The sequence below is a fragment of the Palaemon carinicauda genome, chromosome 19 (assembly GCF_036898095.1).
Source record: "Palaemon carinicauda isolate YSFRI2023 chromosome 19, ASM3689809v2, whole genome shotgun sequence".
NCBI classification, from domain to species: domain Eukaryota; kingdom Metazoa; phylum Arthropoda; class Malacostraca; order Decapoda; family Palaemonidae; genus Palaemon; species Palaemon carinicauda.
In genome coordinates, this window is record NC_090743.1 from 19,019,008 (window position 1) to 19,038,844 (window position 19,837).

The 19,837-nt window shown below is 33.0% G+C and overlaps 3 protein-coding genes across 7 annotated transcripts in view; 2 read left to right on the forward strand and 1 right to left on the reverse strand.

The window, feature by feature from the left end:
• The window catches only part of LOC137658493 (uncharacterized), a 444,691-nt gene extending 435,930 nt beyond the window's left edge, over window positions 1-8,761 (forward strand). For 2 of the 4 annotated variants that reach the window (XM_068393250.1, XM_068393249.1), the window contains exons 2-9: window positions 3,978-4,059; window positions 5,001-5,140; window positions 5,619-5,756; window positions 6,096-6,156; window positions 6,721-6,857; window positions 7,344-7,452; window positions 7,792-7,900; window positions 8,156-8,761. In XM_068393250.1, coding sequence (XP_068249351.1) covers window positions 4,014-4,059; window positions 5,001-5,140; window positions 5,619-5,756; window positions 6,096-6,156; window positions 6,721-6,857; window positions 7,344-7,452; window positions 7,792-7,900; window positions 8,156-8,429 — 1,014 coding nt within the window. In that variant the 5' untranslated portion in view covers window positions 3,978-4,013 and the 3' untranslated portion in view covers window positions 8,430-8,761. Of the gene's footprint in view, window positions 1-1,285; window positions 1,386-3,975; window positions 4,060-5,000; window positions 5,141-5,618; window positions 5,757-6,095; window positions 6,157-6,720; window positions 6,858-7,343; window positions 7,453-7,791; window positions 7,901-8,155 lie in introns of those variants that run through there. The other 2 variants (XM_068393253.1, XM_068393251.1) reach the window with 2 other exon arrangements.
• The window catches only part of LOC137658497 (adhesive plaque matrix protein-like), a 1,563,467-nt gene that overhangs the window by 1,231,989 nt on the left and 311,641 nt on the right, over window positions 1-19,837 (reverse strand). The window lies entirely within an intron of this gene.
• LOC137658494 (uncharacterized) overlaps window positions 1-19,837 on the forward strand; it is a 112,615-nt gene that overhangs the window by 44,671 nt on the left and 48,107 nt on the right. The window lies entirely within an intron of this gene.

The following is a 19,837-nucleotide window of genomic DNA, read 5'->3' on the forward strand; positions in this document are numbered from 1 at the left end:
ATTGGATCCTTCTTCCTGGTTACGGTACTTTCCCTTTGCCTACAGAGACAGTGAATAGTCTGGCCTATTCTTTACAGATTCTCCTCTGTCCTCATACACTTGACAACACTGAGATTACCAAACAGTTCTTCTTCCCCCAAGGGGTTAACTAGGGCATTGTAATTGTTCAGTGGCTACTTTCCTCTTGGTAAGGGTAGAGGAGACTCTTTAGCTATGATAAGCAGCTCTTCTAGGAGAAGGACACTCCAAAAGCAAAACATTGTTCTCTTGTCTTGGATAGTGCTATAGCCTCTGTACCATGGTGTTCCACTGTCTTGGGTTAGAGTTCTCTTGCTTGAGGGTACACTCGATCACACTTTTCTATCTAGTTTCTTTTACTCTTGTAATGTTGAAGTTTTTATTGTTTATATAGGAAATATTTACTTTAATGTTGTTAATATTCTTGAAATATTTCATTTTTCCTTGTTTCCTTTCCTCACAGGGCTATTTTCCTTATTGGGGCCCCTGGGCTTATAGCATCCTGCTTTTCTAACTAGGGTTGTAGCTTAGCCTTTAATAATGATAATAATTTATAAATATATAAATATTTATATATAAATAAATAAATATATATATATATATATATATATATATATATATATTTATATGTGTGTGTGTGTGTGTGTGTATGTATATGTGTGCATTTATAATGCATGTGTATACATTATTTATGTGAGTGAATATCACGATTCAACAAAATTAATATAGTATGACAATGTACTAATCTATATATATATATATATATATATATATATATATATATATATATATAGATAGATAGATAGATAGATAGATAGATAGATAGATAGACAGATAGATATACTGTTATTATAACCTGACATCATTTGTCATCATTTACAAGAAAGATCCCCATTGTATTCTTACTCTATTTCTCATAGTTTATGACGTTGTATAAGAAGGAAAGACTATTTCGACAACATTCAAGAACAGACTGACCACCATTCTTATCTGTGTAATACTTTTGAAAAACGAGTCAGAAAATCTCTACTCTTTACGTAGATTAGAAATTTCATAACGATATATTACCTATTTTCAATTTTAAAGTAAACTATAAAAAGCATTAGCTTTCAAACACTGCTTCTGAACATCATCAAAATAATAATAATTATAATAATAATAATAATAATAATAATAATAATAATAATAATAATAACGATATACCATATGTTCCTATATTTAAGAGAAATGAAGACCTCTGAAATCCTTATTCTCTCATATTCTGATACATTGGGAGAGGCCTCCTCCTGTAAACATTGAATACGAACTCAAAATAAGTGAAGGAACTCTTCCATAACCAAGTGGGATTCGAGAAAAACTGAGTTACGGTAATGTGAGGTTTTCCATTATGATTATTAAAATATTATTAATATCATTTATTATCATTGTCATGAATTAGATTTTCTAAATGACCAATTTTAAAAGGCCATTCTTAATTATTATTAATTATTATTTATCATTATTATTATTATTATTATCATCATCATTATTATTATTATTGTTAGCTAAGCTACAACCCTAGTTTTCCGAAAGAGCAGAATGCTATGAGCCCAACGACTCAACAAGGAAAAATAGCCCAATGAGGAAAGGAAATAAGGAAATAAATAAAGCACAAGAGAAGTAATGAACAACAGAAATAAAATATTTTAAGAAGAGTAACAAAATTGAAATAATCTTCAATATATAAATTATAAAGAGATTTATGTCAGTCTATTCAACAAGAAAACACATTTGTTGCAAGTTTGAACCTCTGAAGTTCCACGGATTCAACTACCTGATTAAGATCATTCCACAACTTGGTCACAGCTGGAATAAAACTTCTAGTATATTGTGTAGTATTGAGCCTTGTGGTGGAGAAGGCGTGACTAACAGAATTAGCTGCTTACCTGGTATTACAAACAGGATGGAACTGTCCCAGAAGATCTGAATGCAAGGATGGTGGTAGATATTAACTACTAGATCAGGAATAAGACATTTAATACACCGTAAGTTCCTGTCTAACAAATTAAGATGAGATTCTACAGCTGAAGACAACACAGGAGAACAATGCTCGAAACAAGACAGAATGAAAGAATTAAAACACTTCTTCACAGAAGATTGATCACCGAAAATACATAGACACTCAATAATCCTATTATTTGTGCAATTGAGGAAGAGAGAGACCGAATTTGTTTCTCAAAAGTAAATTTGCTATCAATTATCACACCTAAAATTGTAAAACTGATACACTTAAAAAAACAAACATTATCAGTGATGAGATCCGGATGTTGTAGAGCTACTGCCCTTGACCTTCATACTTTGAGTTTTGTTAGGGTTAAACTTCATGCCACACAATTTGCACCATGCACTAATTTTAGCTAGATCTACATTAAGGAATTCGGTAACACCAGATCTACATTCAGGAGATGGAATTGATTCAAAGAGACTAGCGTCTTCTGCATATGGAATGAGCTTCTTTCCTATGTCAAACCACATGTCTTGTGTACATATGAAAAGTAATGGGCCAAGAACATTATCCTGAGGAACACCAGATATCACATTCCTATACTCACTACGGTGTCCATCAACAAAAACTCTTTGCCGGAGGTATAAACAAACAAATGACAATACATAACCTGAGCTTGAACAATATAGTGTTGAAAATGAGCTCAAAGATAGTTATGAATTAAAACCAGCATTTCCTTCTCATTTATCCACCTCGCTTCTTTGAACGACCAAAGCAAAAGCAGATGAAGAATCCCACAGCTTGGTAGCAGTTAGCAAATAGAGATGGAGTCATCGATCAGGTAATGAGAAGGTTTTGACAGCAAACCTTAACAGACTGGTGAAAACTTCAATATGACACAATGAAAACCAAATGCCAAGAAAATAAGTCTTGGGTAGTGCTATAGCCTCTGCACCATGGTCTTCCACTCTCTTGGGTTAGAATTCTCTTGCTTGAGGGTACACTCGGGCACACTATGCTATCTTATTTCTCTTCCTCTTGTTTTGTTAAAGTTTTCAGTTTATATAAGAAATATTAATTTTATTTTCCTTTTTTCCTTTCCTCACTGGGGTATTTTTCCCTGTTGGAACCCTTGTTCTTATAGCATCCTGCTTTTTTAACTAGGGTTATAGCCTAGCTTGTAAGAATAATAATAATAATAATAATAATAATAATAATAATAATAAGACAGACCTCTTGCATCTTGGGTCATGACCTTTGTCTCCAAGGAAAATCTTTCCTATTTCCATTTCTCTCAAGTGTTCTTTTGTAACTCCTACTCTCTCTCTCTCTCTCTCTCTCTCTCTCTCTCTCTCTCTCTCTCTCTCTCTCTCTCTCTCTCTCTCTCTCTTTTTTCTTCAATATTTCCTTGTTTTGATAATACCTCTGTTACCATTAATAATAATAATAATAATAATAATAATAATAATAATAATAACAATATTAATAATTCCACAAAAACCCTGTACAACGGAATATTACACAAAACCAAATATAGAACGCAAATGTCTGTCCCTCTTCATGTCTGTCCAATAAACAAATTATCATTATCATTATTATTATTGTTATTATTCTCATCATTATCATTATTATTATTATTATTATTATTATTATTATTTTTATTATTATCATCATTATTACTTGCTAAGCTACAACCCTAGTTGGAAAACCCGGATGCTATAAACCCAGGTGAATTACATATAAAACATTTTGGAAGCAGGTCATCTAGGCATGATGATGTATGGTGTCAACAGCTCGCTATTAGGACTTGCATCGAGCCATTCGAATATACTCGTTGTAACGCCTGAACTTACTCTAAACAATGGACTTAGGATGCCTTGCACAGTCGTCTAGTTTCTCATTGTTCATGTCAAGCATACAAAAGAGGAACAAGGAAACTCGGACAACTAATGAATGATACATTTTCTAACTTCAGGTTTGATTGCAAACATTGCAGGATCTCATTGGCAAGATGAAACCAATTGCTTTACTGCTGCTTCTCTCCGCAGGAATACAGGGTAAGTGAATCATTAGTGGTAGTTTAAAAGCATTAGTACTTTCAAAGAGAAAATTTGATTTTTCTAACAATATTTCAGACATTAATATTTCTTAATTACATCTCTCTCTCTCTCTCTCTCTCTCTCTCTCTCTCTCTCTCTCTCTCTCTCTCTCTCTAGGTAGAAGGTTGGCCGGGGCACTAGCCACATGCTGAAATACTACCGCTAGGGAGTAATTCCTTCCTTTGACTGGCCAGACAGTACTACATTGGATCCCTCTCCATGGTTACGACTCATCCTGTCTTTGCCTACACATACACCGAATAGTCTGGCATATTCTTTCCACATTCTCCTCTGTCCTCATACACCTGACGACACTGAGATTACCAAGCAATTCTACACTTAAGGGGTTATCTACTGCACTGTAATTGTTCAGTGGTTACTCTCCTCTTAGTAAGGGTAGAAAAGACACTTTAGCTATTCCAAAATCAAACCTTTGTTCTCTAGTCTTGGGAAGTGCCATAGCCTCTGTACCATTGCCTTCCACTGTCTTGGAATTCTCTCTCTCTCTAAGGTACACTCGGGAACGCAGTTCTATCTTATTTATCTTCCTCTTGTTTTTGTTTTTTTAAGTTTTTATGGTTTATATAAGAAAGATCTAATTTATGTTGTTACTGTTCTTACAATATTTTATTTTGATTGTATTACTTCCCTTGTAATGTATTCATTTCCTTGTTTCCTTTCCGTACTGAGCTATTTTTCTCTGTTGGAGTCCTTGGGCTTGCAGCATCTTGCTTTTCCAACTAGGGTTGTAGCTTAGCTTCTAATAATAATAATAGCGTGTGTTTGGTTTTACGATTTCATTTCCCTCTATTATTTCTGATAGCATATCTACCTCTCACTACCTAACACTTCAGATGATGACTATGCAATCACGAATAACGAATCTTAACCTTTTTCAGTTGCCAACGGCTACAGTAACACCTGCAGTAACGGCTACATAGCTTGCAACAATAGCACTGATTGCATCACCCATTCTTCTATCTGCAATAATTTTGACGCCTGCACGGATGCCTCTGACGAAGACCCGGAATTATGTGCTGTAAGTGTGGTTCACGTGATAACTGTGTGCTAATCAATTCATTAAGAGAATCAATTTATATATCTGAAGATAATTGTACTTTATAAATCTTTATTGGTTATCAAGAGTGAGTAACGTTGGTTGAGTTGGTGAAAGGTTAAATGCTTGAATGATGGAAGTGGTTGTCTAAGAATGAAAGGTATCGAGACAAATGTTAATGTTAAGGTGAATGCTTTTCAGGTGTGTGGAGAGAGAGAGAGAGAGAGAGAGAGAGAGAGAGAGAGAGAGAGAGAGAGAGGGGGGATGCATTAGGCTATCGAGGGGGGGGGGGGATGCATTAGGCTATCGAGGGGGGGGGGTGCATTAGGCTATCCAAGAGACCAAAAATGCGCAATGAATATTTTCCACATATTTTTCCCAACAAGATTTGAGTTGAATGACAACTGCGAATGTGCCCTTACAAAAGCCATTACAAAATCTATTTCTGTCCTTTAAAAAGGTATGGAGGAACACCATATGCCTGAATAACTACGTGGAGTGTACAAGGAATGGAGAGACCGAATGCGTTAAGATCTCAGAGTACTGTTCCTCGGAAGATCCCCACTGTGAGGGCAACCTGGACCCTCGTGTTTGTTTGGTAAATAAGTGATTTTATTTCTTTAATTTTATCTTATTTGGTGTATAAACCGGTAGACTTACTTTATCTATTTTTTTATATGTAATCATCTGCATGCATGATAAAGAACATATTTTGGTATTCGTGTTCTAAAGACAAAAATTCATTAATATTTCTGCTCTAAATTTTCAAGACAAAAAATATAATACGGTACGGAAAATTATTAGTTTTTTTTTTTTATTATAATCGGTTTTATATAAAAAATGAAGGCAATTAAAATAAATTTCCTGATTAATTCTGAAAACAATGTAAATTCGTGAATCTCAATCATTCATTTATCTTTATATTTATTTACTGCAGATGCTTGAGTTTGGAAGGATTGATAAACTCGACAAGTTCTCTCTACTGGAAGAAAAAAAAGGTAATTTTTTTCGAATGAAATAATATAATTAAAACATAAAATTCTCTGGTTATAAACAAGATTAAGTAACATATTAACTCTTCTCATCATAAAGTGAATTCACAGGTAAATCTATTCCCACTACAGTATAGACAACGCTAAGTAACATGTATATCGTTATCAAAAGAAGAATTTTATTCAACAGGTACATTTATTCTCATTACAGTATAAATAAGGTTAAGTAAAAGGTAAAATCTTATTATTATGTGAGTTCAGTGGTAAATCTATTCCCATTACAGTATAAACAAAGCTAAGTAAGAAGTAAGCTCTTCTTTTCACAGGCTGAATTCATATAATAAAACTCTTCCCACTACAGTATTATAAAAAGACAAGTAACAGGTAAACTCTTCTTATAATAAGGTGAATTCATAAGTAAACCTATCGCAACAACAGTATAAATAAGGTTAAGTAACTGGTACGGTATCAAGTTCAGATTTGCTTTTGATATCTTTCACAACCAAAATATAACACAGAACCTGAGAGAAACCGTCATTGAACATATATTTGTTTTCATTCCCTTCACAGATATCCATCTTGAGAAATCGAAGGAATTGGCAGAGAAGTTTCACTTAGCCTTGCCCAACACAATCTCACACGATAGATGCCCCAAGATGTACACACTGGTAGGAGATCAGTGCCTCTCAATTTTCCACATAGGACTCGTAAGTGGATATCTCCCTCTCTGTCTATTTCTGTCACTCTATGTACATTAGTCCATGTCCCAATGGTTAATGAACAGTCTTCATGTGATTCATATCCATAAAGTGCATTTGGTAACACAATATTTTATGTTGATTAACTTGCAATATTTCTCTTCATTTTCCAGAACTATAACTCTGTTCAATAATTGCATAAATTAATTGGTAAAGTAATTCACTAATTGCATAATTTCAGCGGTAAAGTAATCATAATTTTAACTGGAGTAAAGTAAAAGCCAAGAATACGTTTCCCATACCATATAAAAATCTGCATAATCTACTAAATTATAAATAAACTAAATATGTATTATTCTTTGTGATACTATACCGAATTCAATGGTCCACGGTAGTTTTCATCTAATGTACTATTTGCTTTGAAACCTATTTCATTCATAGGGTTGAACCTTTTTCCGTTCTTTTATGACAACATGGAGATTGTCTTCTGTACAGATGAGCTGGGCCGAGGCTCGTGCATTTTGTGGCGTCTTGAACGGCGACCTCTTAACGATTAAGAACATCAGCCACTTTGCTGAAATAGTTCGACACCTGCAGAGATACGGTGAGGTTCTACATCAAGATACCTCTTCCACATTCTTCCTGTCCTTCTTTGAATGATTAAACTCCACTTCAATATTGGTGTCTGGACCATATAAAACTAAGCTGGTCAAAATTTTCTTAGTTCTTCCACCAAGTATGAAAATCGTCTAAATAAATTTTAAATCGATGTAGTCATATTTTCCGATTTTCGGAGATACTTTCCGGAATGGTATTAAAGATGAATGTATTTTTATTGATATTCTTTTTTAAAAGAAAAAATTAAACTTATAGAATAGCAAATTATAAAATGGCAATTATGACATGGGTTTTTTTCAACAGATTGAAAATATTTTTCTTCCAGAGCTGTCCTTTAATTTCTGGATTGGGGGATCAATCGCAAATACCAATGTTGGATGGACATGGCTGGATGGCTCCCCTATGGAGATGGGATCTCCCTTCTGGGCGACGAGGTAAGATGATTCAGACCGAAATATTATATTACTCAAAACGCTTCTTATTATTTGGGCCAAGATTCAATAAATCCTTTTTCTACAATATTTTCTTATACAGATATTTAGGTATATAATACTGTAAGCTTTGGCAGTCCCAAAAGCTAATGCAGTTACACAAAGGATTTTGTAAACTCCACAGCAATCCACAGTGTTTTTACTTCTAGTCAGTCTTTGCAATGAGACAAACTCAGTCTTGTCCACTTCTGTCAACAGGTACAGCCCCACCTGCATCCAACGAAATGTCACAACGGCCGCGTCAGAGACCATTTGCGATCGCTACTACCAGGCCCCTGAGAAGGTGATGAAGGGGCAGTGCGCCAGCCTTTCCTATGAGCATTCCTTCCACATGACTGACGAAGACTGCCTGAGGAGGATGAGTCCTCTGTGTGTCTATCAGGGTCACGATTTCCCTAGAAGTCACGATCTCAGAAGCTTTAGGCCTTTCAGAATGTCCCATTATAATCATTGGCCAATAATACGAGTCTAAGACACGTCCTTGGATCATATGAGTGTGATCTTGTGACCGAAAGGCATGACCTCAGATCCATGGCCATGCTCTCTGGTTCTAAGGGCGTATCTTTTGTATGTAAGGGCACATCCTCAGAAATAACAACCATGTCCCCAGATTCTGAGAGAACTTCCTTGCGTTATCATGGGTTTTATGGCCAATGGATGGCATCTTGTAATTTGTTATTTAGACACAGTTGATAATTGGTCATTTTTACCGATGAAATTGGGAATAATATGGTTTCATTGGAAATCCTCTGAATCTTATTTTATATACATGAAATCCTGCCAAATAAAATTTATCCCCAAGTTGCTTTGCTTTTTATCAACCTAGCAAGGGTTATAATCACGTCAATTGTTTCAACTGTAATCATTAGTATAATTACTAATAGTCTTACTGATATCGTTATTCAAACCTTCACATGAAATAAGCCAAAAATACCATTAACTTGCTTATTCAAATCTTGCTGAAAAAATGCACTTATAACTCAAGAGTGGAGAGAAATTAATGTAGATTTCTCCATTTATAAAATTAAAGCCTAACTCAAAAAAGTCCACAGAAGTTTAAAATATTTCCCTGAAAAATAATGGACAAACAAGAAGCTCAAGTTTCTCCTGTTTCTCTCTACTCTCACACACAATATATAAATTCTTTATTACTATTACTCCTTTAGCTAAGCAATGCCAGTGTCTGACCACTAGAGTTCATCATTTCAAAGAGGAAAGAAATGTTTCAAACCTCCAAACTAATGGGTCACTGCTAAATTTCCTATCCAAAGAACTACAGTTCTCTGCTTAATATATTTATTATTCATCGGAATTAAGGATAAGTGTTTAAAACAAACACACACACGAACACACACACACACACACACACATATATATATATATATATATATATATATATATATATATACATATACATATATATTTATATATATATATACACATGAAATTATAATCTATCAATAAATGTCGTTATTTTCGTTTCTTCAAATAAACCCCAATTACCTCTTGATATCGAATTCCCTCTACCTCAGGATCAAAGTTCAAAAGAGGAATTAATTTTTTGATAAAAGCTTCTAATCAGCCAAGGATTCGAACCCTGAGGTAACAGTGGAACCTCCTTTGCCATCTCTTTGTGGCCTGATGATAAATAGGTCGAATGACCATAAACTCTTATAAAAAAATGAGTTTCCCTTTTGGTCTTTGATCACGAGTCAAGAGATAATTCGATAATTAATGGCTTATTTAAATACATACAAACCAACATACACATAAATACATATATATATACACACACACACACACACATATATATATATATATATATATATATATATGTATATATATATTATACATATATATATATATATATATATATATATATATATATATATTAATTATTAACTGCCCCAGTTACAAAAGCAGGATACTACAAGCCCAGGGACCCTAACAGGAAAACTAGTCCAGTGAGGAAAGGAAACAAGAACAAAAATATTTCACAAACAGTTACAACATTAAAATAAATATTTCCTATATAAACTATAAAAACTTCAACAAAACAAGCGGAAGAAAAATTAGATAAAATAGTAGGCCCAAGTGTACCCTCAAGCAAGAGAACTCTAACCACAGACAGTGAAAAACCATGGTACAGAGCCTAGGGCACTACCCCAGACTAGAGAACAATGGTTTGATTTTGGAGTGTCCTCCTAGAAGAGCTGCTAACCATAGCTAAAGAGTCTCTTCTACCCTTATCAGGAGGAGCCACTGTACAATTAATTTTGTAGTTATCCCCTTGGGTGAAGAAGAATTGTTTGCTAATCTCAGTGATGTCAGGTGTATGATGACAGAGAAGAATCGGTAAAGAATAGGCCATACTATTCAGTGTATATGTAGGCAAAGTCAAAGGACCAAATAACACTCTAGCGGAAGTATCTCAATGGGTGGCTGGTGCCCTGGCCAATCTACAACCTACTATATATATATATATATATATATATATATATATATATATATATATATATATATATATATATATATATATATATATATATATATATATACACACTATTTTGTATAGACACTTGTGTAATACATGCATTTCTGAACTACCATACTCATACACAGGCAAATGTAATGTATGCATATATATCATATAGTATATATATAAAATATATTCTAAAACTACATAAAGATAGTGAGAAAATCCCAACTGAGAAAAGAGTTAAATAAGGAGACCCCATCCCTACTAAATTATTCACAGCCTGCCTAGAAGAAGTATTTAAGAATCTATATTAGGAAACTGTAGGAGTAGATATCAATGGGGAATACCTTAACAACTTAAGATATGCAGATGACATAGCAGTTTAGTGAATCAAGGAAGGAATAGCAAAATGTGATAGATTTGAAGAGAAAGCAGAAATGTAGGACTGAAAATCAAAGAGTAAAACTAAGATAATGTTTAATGAAAATGCAGAGACAACAAATAAGAGTTATGGACGAACCTCTAGAGATTGGTAATGAATTTACGTAAACAAGACAGACAGTGTTTCTCCAGGATACAAGAACTAAATTATAAGGATAAGCAAGGGATGAAGAGCTTTTGGTCAACGAGATTATGAAAAGTAAAATGCCACTTTCTCTACAATGGAAATTATATAATCAAATGTTCCTACCAGTATTAAATTATGCTTCGGAAACTCGGAGCCTTACTAAACCCTTAGAACGTAGGTATGTTACAACTCAAAGAGCCATGGAAAGAATAATGATGAAAATAATACTAAGTGACAGAAGAAGAGCCACATGGATACGAGAGCAAACTAAAGTAGAGGATACTCTAACATGTAAGAAAAAGAAATGGATACGGGCAGGACATATAATGAGAATGGAATATAATAGACGAACATTATGAAAAACGGAATTCCCTAGAGATTGCAAAAGAAGCGGTGGAAAGGAAAATGAGACGATGGATGGACGAGCTAAGAAAAGTTGCAGGTAAAAACTATCATAGAAAGACCAAAAAGAAAGGGAAGTGAAAGGACATGTCTGAGGCCTTTTTCCTGTAGTTGACTAGTTACGGCTGATGATAATAAATGAATAAATTTATTATATAAACATATATATATATATTTGCACAATGCATTTTACTTCACGTTTTATTCTATTAAAAGGTAGGAAACAAACTTATGATTCAAACACCTCATAGGTCAATCCAGCACCCTAATAAACTATGAGATTTACTTCAAGAACATCGAAATCGGTCCGTTAGTTATCGAGATATGCCACAAACTTGTTATGCGAGGTATTGGCGGTTGCCATCTCGGAAATATGCTAATTAAGAAAAAAAAAAAAAAAACGCAGCCTGATTTTAATGTTATCATCCAAAAATGGTATGTACACTTCCTAAGGATCACAACAATGTATAAACCTCTACTACTAATTATTTATTTTTCTTCCTGACAATATCCTTTGATGAATTTAGTCAATTAATCCTCTTGAGGCCCTTTGTGTCAATAGGCATGGAAGGAGATGATTATATATATATAATATGTACGTATATATATATATATATATATATATATATATATATATGTATATATATATGTATGTATGTATATATATATATATATATATATATATATATATATATACATATATATATGTATATATATATATATATATATATATATATATATATATATATCAATATAAATCAATATATATATATACATATATATATATATATATCAATATAAATCAATATATATATATATATATATATATATATATATATATATATATATATATATATGTGTATACAGTATATATACGGAGCCTATCACCAGAAGAAAATAAAGTTAACATAGTTTACTTTCTAGAATAGACAAGGTCACTGGACCCAGGAGAAACGGGCCAGTCGCCAAGTACACCAACTTAACAACCCAAGACATCAGACAAAAACACAACAGAAATATCAAGAATAGTACTTCAACGGGAGGTGAAAAATGAATTAAAACAGAAATTCTCTCGGTCGTCAGACAAGCAAATCATAAATTCCAAATCTTTGGGAATTCTATTATCATCATAATCCTTTGAATATTACCACCAATATTTTTTACAATTATCGTTGTAATCATTATTATCATTAGTTGCAAATATAAACACACACACACACACACACACACACACACACACATATATATATATATATATATATATATATATATATATATATATATATATACATACAGTATAAAGTAAAATTAACACAGTGAGAGAAAAGCTATATTTATAAAAAAAAATCCACCAGAAAGACTTATTAAATATATAACAGCATTTGGAATCTATAACAAAAACCTTAGATCCATTCCTATTAGAACACATTCAAGCTATAATGCATAACAAAAATTGTTCACAAATTAAATACAAATTATATTAATATATATATATATATATATATATATATATATACAAACACACACACACACACACACACATATATATATATATATATATATATGTATATATATATACACCAACAAAAAACAACACCTATACCTTTCTCCTGATACAAGATTTTGGTGAATGTGATGTGCAGTACATTACAAAAATCAGAATCTCAGTCTTCATTTGATAGATAAACAAAGAGAATTAAACACAGATAAGGTGAAAAAACTTCAACATCTTCACACAAAACCTTAGAAAAAGAGATAAACATTAATAAAAAGTCCCAGTGTAATTTACGTGGCAGTACTAATGTTCTTTGCTGTATTCCTTCAGTCCCGAACTGCAACAACTGATAAGGGTATGACTACTTCTTCTCACCCCTACCCAATGGACGAGGAGAGCTGGGGGTGACTATAAAATATGCATATACATATATACATACATACATATATATATATATATATATATATATATATATATATATATATATATATATATATATATATATATATATATATATATATATATAGACTCTTCTTCTATTATATATTATATGGGGGAATTATAATCTTATTATCAACATTTGAGCTTTTTAATCCTTTTTCAAATATACCTAAGACCCAAATACCTTTTAACAACGAATTCTCCTGTTAAGGCATCAGACACCTAAAGAGTTAATTCCTTTAAAGTCAAAGACTTTAACTAGGCCAAGGATTCAAACCTTAGTGCTGAATAAAAATAATAGTAACAGTTTGCTATATAGTTAACGGTAAGGTCTTAACCTTTACCTTTATTTGACCTTTATTCGTACTCAACGCCTTATTTTAACATCAATAATTAACCCAATTTTCTTTCTTCTGCTAAACACTTTTCATATTATATTTTGTTTATCACTTCCAGTGTCTAGGCACAAAGCAATGTTACCCTTAACAAGCGCCATTTCCTCGAGGCAACGTCTTTTCTTAAACGACCGTTTTTTATCAGAGGATAATCCCTCTTTATTTAATGCATATTCAACATTTTACTTTAGTTTCATTTATTTCCGTAAAAATTGCCCATTTTGAAACAAAATGGACATGGAGGTAAAATCTTTCTTCGTAAGGGGAAAATTAAAGGCTGACCTAAATCCAGGGACACAGCAAAAGGCCAATCTCGGGAAATGGAGTAAAACATGAGTCATGTGATAAGTTTTCAGCGAATCTGCAGATTCCCAGACGTCTATGAGGGAAGGAGGAGTGTTTATTGTATTCCCCCAGACAGTGAAGTATAAATATGAAAATAAACTTCCAAAGGGATTGTGAATCAAGCGAATATCTTTCAATACGGTAGGCTGGCCAAGTCACCAGCCACCTGTTACTGGGTCCTTTGACAGACCAATTTATAGTACTACATTGGATCCCTTTCGCGTTACAGCTCATGTTTCCTTTGCCTACACATACACTGAATACTCTGGCCTATTCTTTACAGATTCTCCTCTTTCCTCGTACACATGACTACAATAAGATAACCGATAAATTATTCTTCACTCAACCGGATAACTACTGCGCTTTAATTGTTCAGTATCTACTTTCCACTTAGTAAGGGAAGAACAGACTCTAGCTATGGTAAGCAGCTCTCCTAGGAAAAGAACATTCCAAAATCAAACCATTGTTCTCTATTCATGGATAGTGCCATAGCTTCTGTACCATGGCCTTCAACTATCTTGAGGTAGTGAGTTCTCTTGCTGGAGGGTTCACTCGGACACTGTATTCTATTTGTTTCCTTATTTCGTTTCCTCACTTGGCTATTTTCACTGTTGAAGTCTTTGGGCTCATAGCATAATAATAATAATAATAATAATAATAATAATAATAATAATAATGAAAGAAAGAAAGCGATTCTGGAACAGAACTTCTCTCGCTACAAAGAAGTTTTTCAAGTGAACAACTGGAAACATTTTCCGAACTTTTCGTGTTTGTGTATTACAGAGAGAGAGAGAGAGAGAGAGAGAGAGAGAGAGAGAGAGAGAGAGAGAGAGAGAGAGAGAGAGATAGATAGAGATAGAGATAGAGAGAGAGAGAGAGAGAGAGAGAGAGAGAGAGAGAGAGAGAGAGAGAGAGAGAGAGAGAGAGAGAGAGATATTTGAAATAAATAGATCCTTCAATCTTGAGAATGCTGAGCGGTTCCGCTTGATTTTAGTTGGCGTCCTCAGAACTTTCAATGAATCTCAACTTGCCTCTGATTCCTTATCAAATGAAGCAAATAGTTTCTGATGCTCTTCGACGTGTTTGCAGTAATTGGCATTAGCCTTGAATTTCCTATAAGACCACTCTATACATGTGAATTATTTCATATAAACGCAAACACACAAACTGAATCTTTATTTGAAAAATATTCTTCGAGAATTTATGCAACGTATCTTCTTTAGCTTTTTATTCTTGTTCTCTGAATCATTTTACATTATTTGAAACATATTTTCCAATTATCATTTGCACAGTCGACATTATTCACCAATTGAAACTATTCTAATAACTCACTAAATGCTAAAGCATCAGGATTTGATGTGTCATCCATCCAAAGATTGAAGTCTTCACAGATAACCAATTCATTTTAATACATGATTATCATCTCAATGAGTTCACTGAATTCTTCAAAGAAGATACTGGCATTTGTTCTCGGAGGTTTGTGAACTGTTACGGTACAATGGACATTTTTCTGATTTTCTACGCAAAGTTTATTTCTGCATATTCGAAGCTTGATACACTAGTTATTTTTTATATTTTCAGATATGAGCCCGACACCCCAACTAGACCCGTCTGGCCGGCACGTAGCTTGCAGACTATTTCCTAAAGTGCATTCACCCACTCCCTCAACTCCCCCTCTCTCCTTCTCTCACAAACAGGACCCTTAGAGTGCTCACAAGACTGGTTTCCCCTTGAAGTGTTCCAGGTTACCTGACACCTCCGTTAATTTAGGAAACGCTTTACAAGAAAGGTGCATTATGTGTTGACTTTTGTCAAAGGTACATCTTCACACAGTATTTTGTAATTAAATCAAATGTGTTTTTGCATATATCAAACAAAAATTCATTTTTTTCAGTTGTAATAACCTTCAAACAACGTAACTCTGTTAGAATATTTCGACAAAAGCTTTCATTTTAGGAAAGTACATAGCCATATCTCTTAAACAAAACGATTTTGAACTGTATTTTGGAAATTCAGATGATTGCATTTTTGGCAAGGAGAACGTCTATATTTGATGTTTCAAATGGTCTCAAAAAGTTCTTTTTGCATATTAACGCAAGCAATTACGTCACGTACGCATCCCTTTTCTGACCTGGGTACCTCTTTATACAAATTTTCTTCAAAAATTCTAAGGAGTATTATTATGCCATTAACAGTAACACCACCATTTTCTATGAATTCCTTAGGAAGAGATTATAAGTTATATATAAATATATGTATATATATATATATATATATATATATATATATATATATATATATATATATAAATGTATGTATGCATGTATTACTAACTGAATGTTTACCGCGTCTCTTTAAACTATGTTCATCGTATTTCTTTGTCTGTTTCTTCACATATTTACGACTTTTATGCTACGATTATGCCAAAAGATGCAATAAGTGTCAGAGACGATAACTAAATGTGCCAAAAGCCTAAAATTTTCTAGGAAAAAATAAACAGACGAAAATATGTTTGCTCCGTCTTGCTCAGGTGTGTGCATTGCACATGTAAAGTATATCTTTCTGGATTTGAGGAAAGGGCCTCAACACTGCTTGGTCAGTAATCCTGAAATATGATGATAAAGTCCTTATGATACCCAGGGCTCAGGGAAGTCATTTCAGATTTTCCGGGCGGAGTGGTGTTGGACAGAGACGATCTGGAGAGCGAAGACAGCCTATTCAGCTGGGGGGACAGTGAAAAGCCCCTAAATTGTGTGTGTGTGTGAATGGGGGGGGGGGGGCGCTACTTAACGTGCTTCTTGGGGCTATATGAACATGGCCTTTCAGCAAAAAGGATATATTCCCAATACTGTTTATTTATATCATCAGTGCTTGTAGCTAAGCACAGAAACAGGCTAGACAGACAAGGATCAAGAAACAATAATTCCGAGAAAGATATATATATATATATATATATATATATATATATATATATATATATGTGCGTGTGTGTGTGTGTGTGTGTGTATATATATATATATATGTATATATATATAATTGTAAATTTAAAAAGAAAATGTGACCTTTTATCTTTATTAATGAAAATATACTTTATGATCCCAGTTATAGTGTCATTGGCTGACAATGTCGGGCATTAGTGCCGGGCATTAGTGAAAACTTTGAAACAATTGCATCATTACTGTAAGATTTTATATTCATCATCTCGATATTATGAACAAAAAATAAAACAAAATAAGGTGTATGATTTGAGTAGTATCATAATGAAAATGAAAGAAGAAAATAAAAATGTTGATAATTTAAGTATCTTAATGGAAATTATATATAAAGTTTTTGGCTCACAGTCCTACTGTACAGTATATATAATTACAGCAATGGGTACCGCCGGTGTCTCATGCTTGCATAATTGTTCACTAGCTCTTCCAAATCCAATGTTTTAACCACATGCTTTTTCTGTGGCTATCAACAACGAAGACCGCCAGTCATATACAATTGTTGTCATCCGCAGGTAGTTCTTCACAGGTTCCAACATAGAAAAACTAGTCACTGGAGTGGTTAGCATAGTCACTGGAGTGGTTAGCAAGATTTTAAGGATAGCTAGCAACTCCGAAGAGGCAACAGCTACGGTTTTTAGAGCAGTGTACACATCGATTAGGTTCTCTTGCTTCTTTTGCTCTCAGAACACCTTTGCAGAATGAATCTGTGAAACCAAGAGGATTGTATCAACGTGTGCACTGTAGAGCTTTGAGAACAAAAGGATTTTTTCCTCATCAAGGATCGGCGTCAATGACCTTAGATGTCAGGATGCCAGAAAACCTCAAATCAGTCAATCCTCATCAAGGATCTGGTTTGATTGAAGGTCAAATGCAGAAAGAAACTGAAATAGATATTTGTTACAGCTGAACCTGAGGTCAAATTCAGTGGTGCTATTACTGGCAAATATATCCCTATCTTTAAATGTCGTTTTTAGTTGATGTTCTGAGAAGACGCCATTTCCCCTTGTTGCTTCCCAAGTAAACTGGTTTTGAGGTTGTCTTTCAGTCTATTTGATGATTGTTGTCTTCTCTTGCTGCCATTTAATCCTACAGTACAGTGGATCTTAATTCTGGTGCGTCAATTTCAAGTTCTCTGGAAAACTCTTGCACTTCCTCATACAACTTCTCATATTGTCTGTCAGTTCTGATATTTGCAAAGATTTGTGTTTATTGTTGTGTTTATATGTACAGTCCTAACAATAGATAAACCTTCCTCTTGAAACAATCAGAAAAACTATAAATCTTTTAACATTACATTCTTGACGTTAGGTCAGATATTTCATTAGAAGCTTCATTACTTGACTCTTTATTAAAACCTACTTACATACCAATATATATATATATATATATATATATATATATATATATATATATATATATATATATATACATACATATATATATATATATATATATATATATATATATATATATATATACATATATATATACACACAAACACAGAATATATGTAAATGTATGTATTTATTTGCCTTTGTAGTGCTGGTAACTTTAAGTGGATGGAAATTTGTGTTTACTTTTCTTTTATACTTCCATTCTTCTGAAATATATTGAAAGATAGCGAGGTGAAATTTAGATATGAAAATTGAATCCGGTCACACCGGAGACCCTTTCAAAATATTCCCCCACCCCCCCTCCACCTCTCCCCTCATTGATGGCTCTACTAGTGGTGTGGAAATTTGACGCTTGTAGCTTAGCTAGCAATAATAATAACACTAATATCCTACTAAAGTTTGTTCAATCAATGCCTAAAAAAAATTGAAACCTAATTCCTTAAAACATGAAATTTTCGGAGCAAATTTGCTACTTCGTTTTTCATATTTACCGATTTGTGTTATTTAAACACGAAAAAACTTTTAATTTTAGCAGTAGGTACAGTATATATATATATATATATATATATATATATATGTATATATATATATATATATATATATATATATATATATATATATATATATATATATATATTTATACATATATATATATATATATATATATATATATATATATATATATATATATATATATATATATATATATATATAATATACCAGATTTACAATGTACAACTTTTAGTAAAAAATTCTTTCAAATGTTTTTTTAAAATGAAGAAAATCAGCGTTTTTTCTGTCTCAATGTCATTCCCATCATAATTCTTTCCATAGCTCTCCGAGTTGTAACTAAATCATTTTCTAAGTTAAAACTGGTAAGACCATCTGATTAAACACTTCATTTTGGAGAGAGTGGCATTTTACTTTTCATAATCTTATTTTGTTTTCAAAAAGCTCTCCATCCCACGCTTATTCTTCTTTTGATTTCGGTCTCGTGTCCTGGGGGAAACATCTACTGCCTGTCCTAGGTACGTATATTGATAAAAAATCTCTAGATGCTCGTCCATAACTCTTAATTGTTGTCTCTCTGAATTTTCATTGAATATTATCTCAATTTTAATCATATTCATTTTCAGTCCTACATTTCTGCTTTCTGTATTAAAATCAATCAACTTTTGCATTCCTCCCATCATTCACTCAACACAATTATGTCATCAACAAATCTTACAACGTTAAGGTATTCCCCATTAATACTTATTAATATTAGTTCATACATTTCCCAATTAAAATGCTTGAAAACTTCTTCTAGTTATGCTGTGAATAATTTAGAAAAGATGAGGTCCCCCTGTCTGACTCTTTCTCAATCGA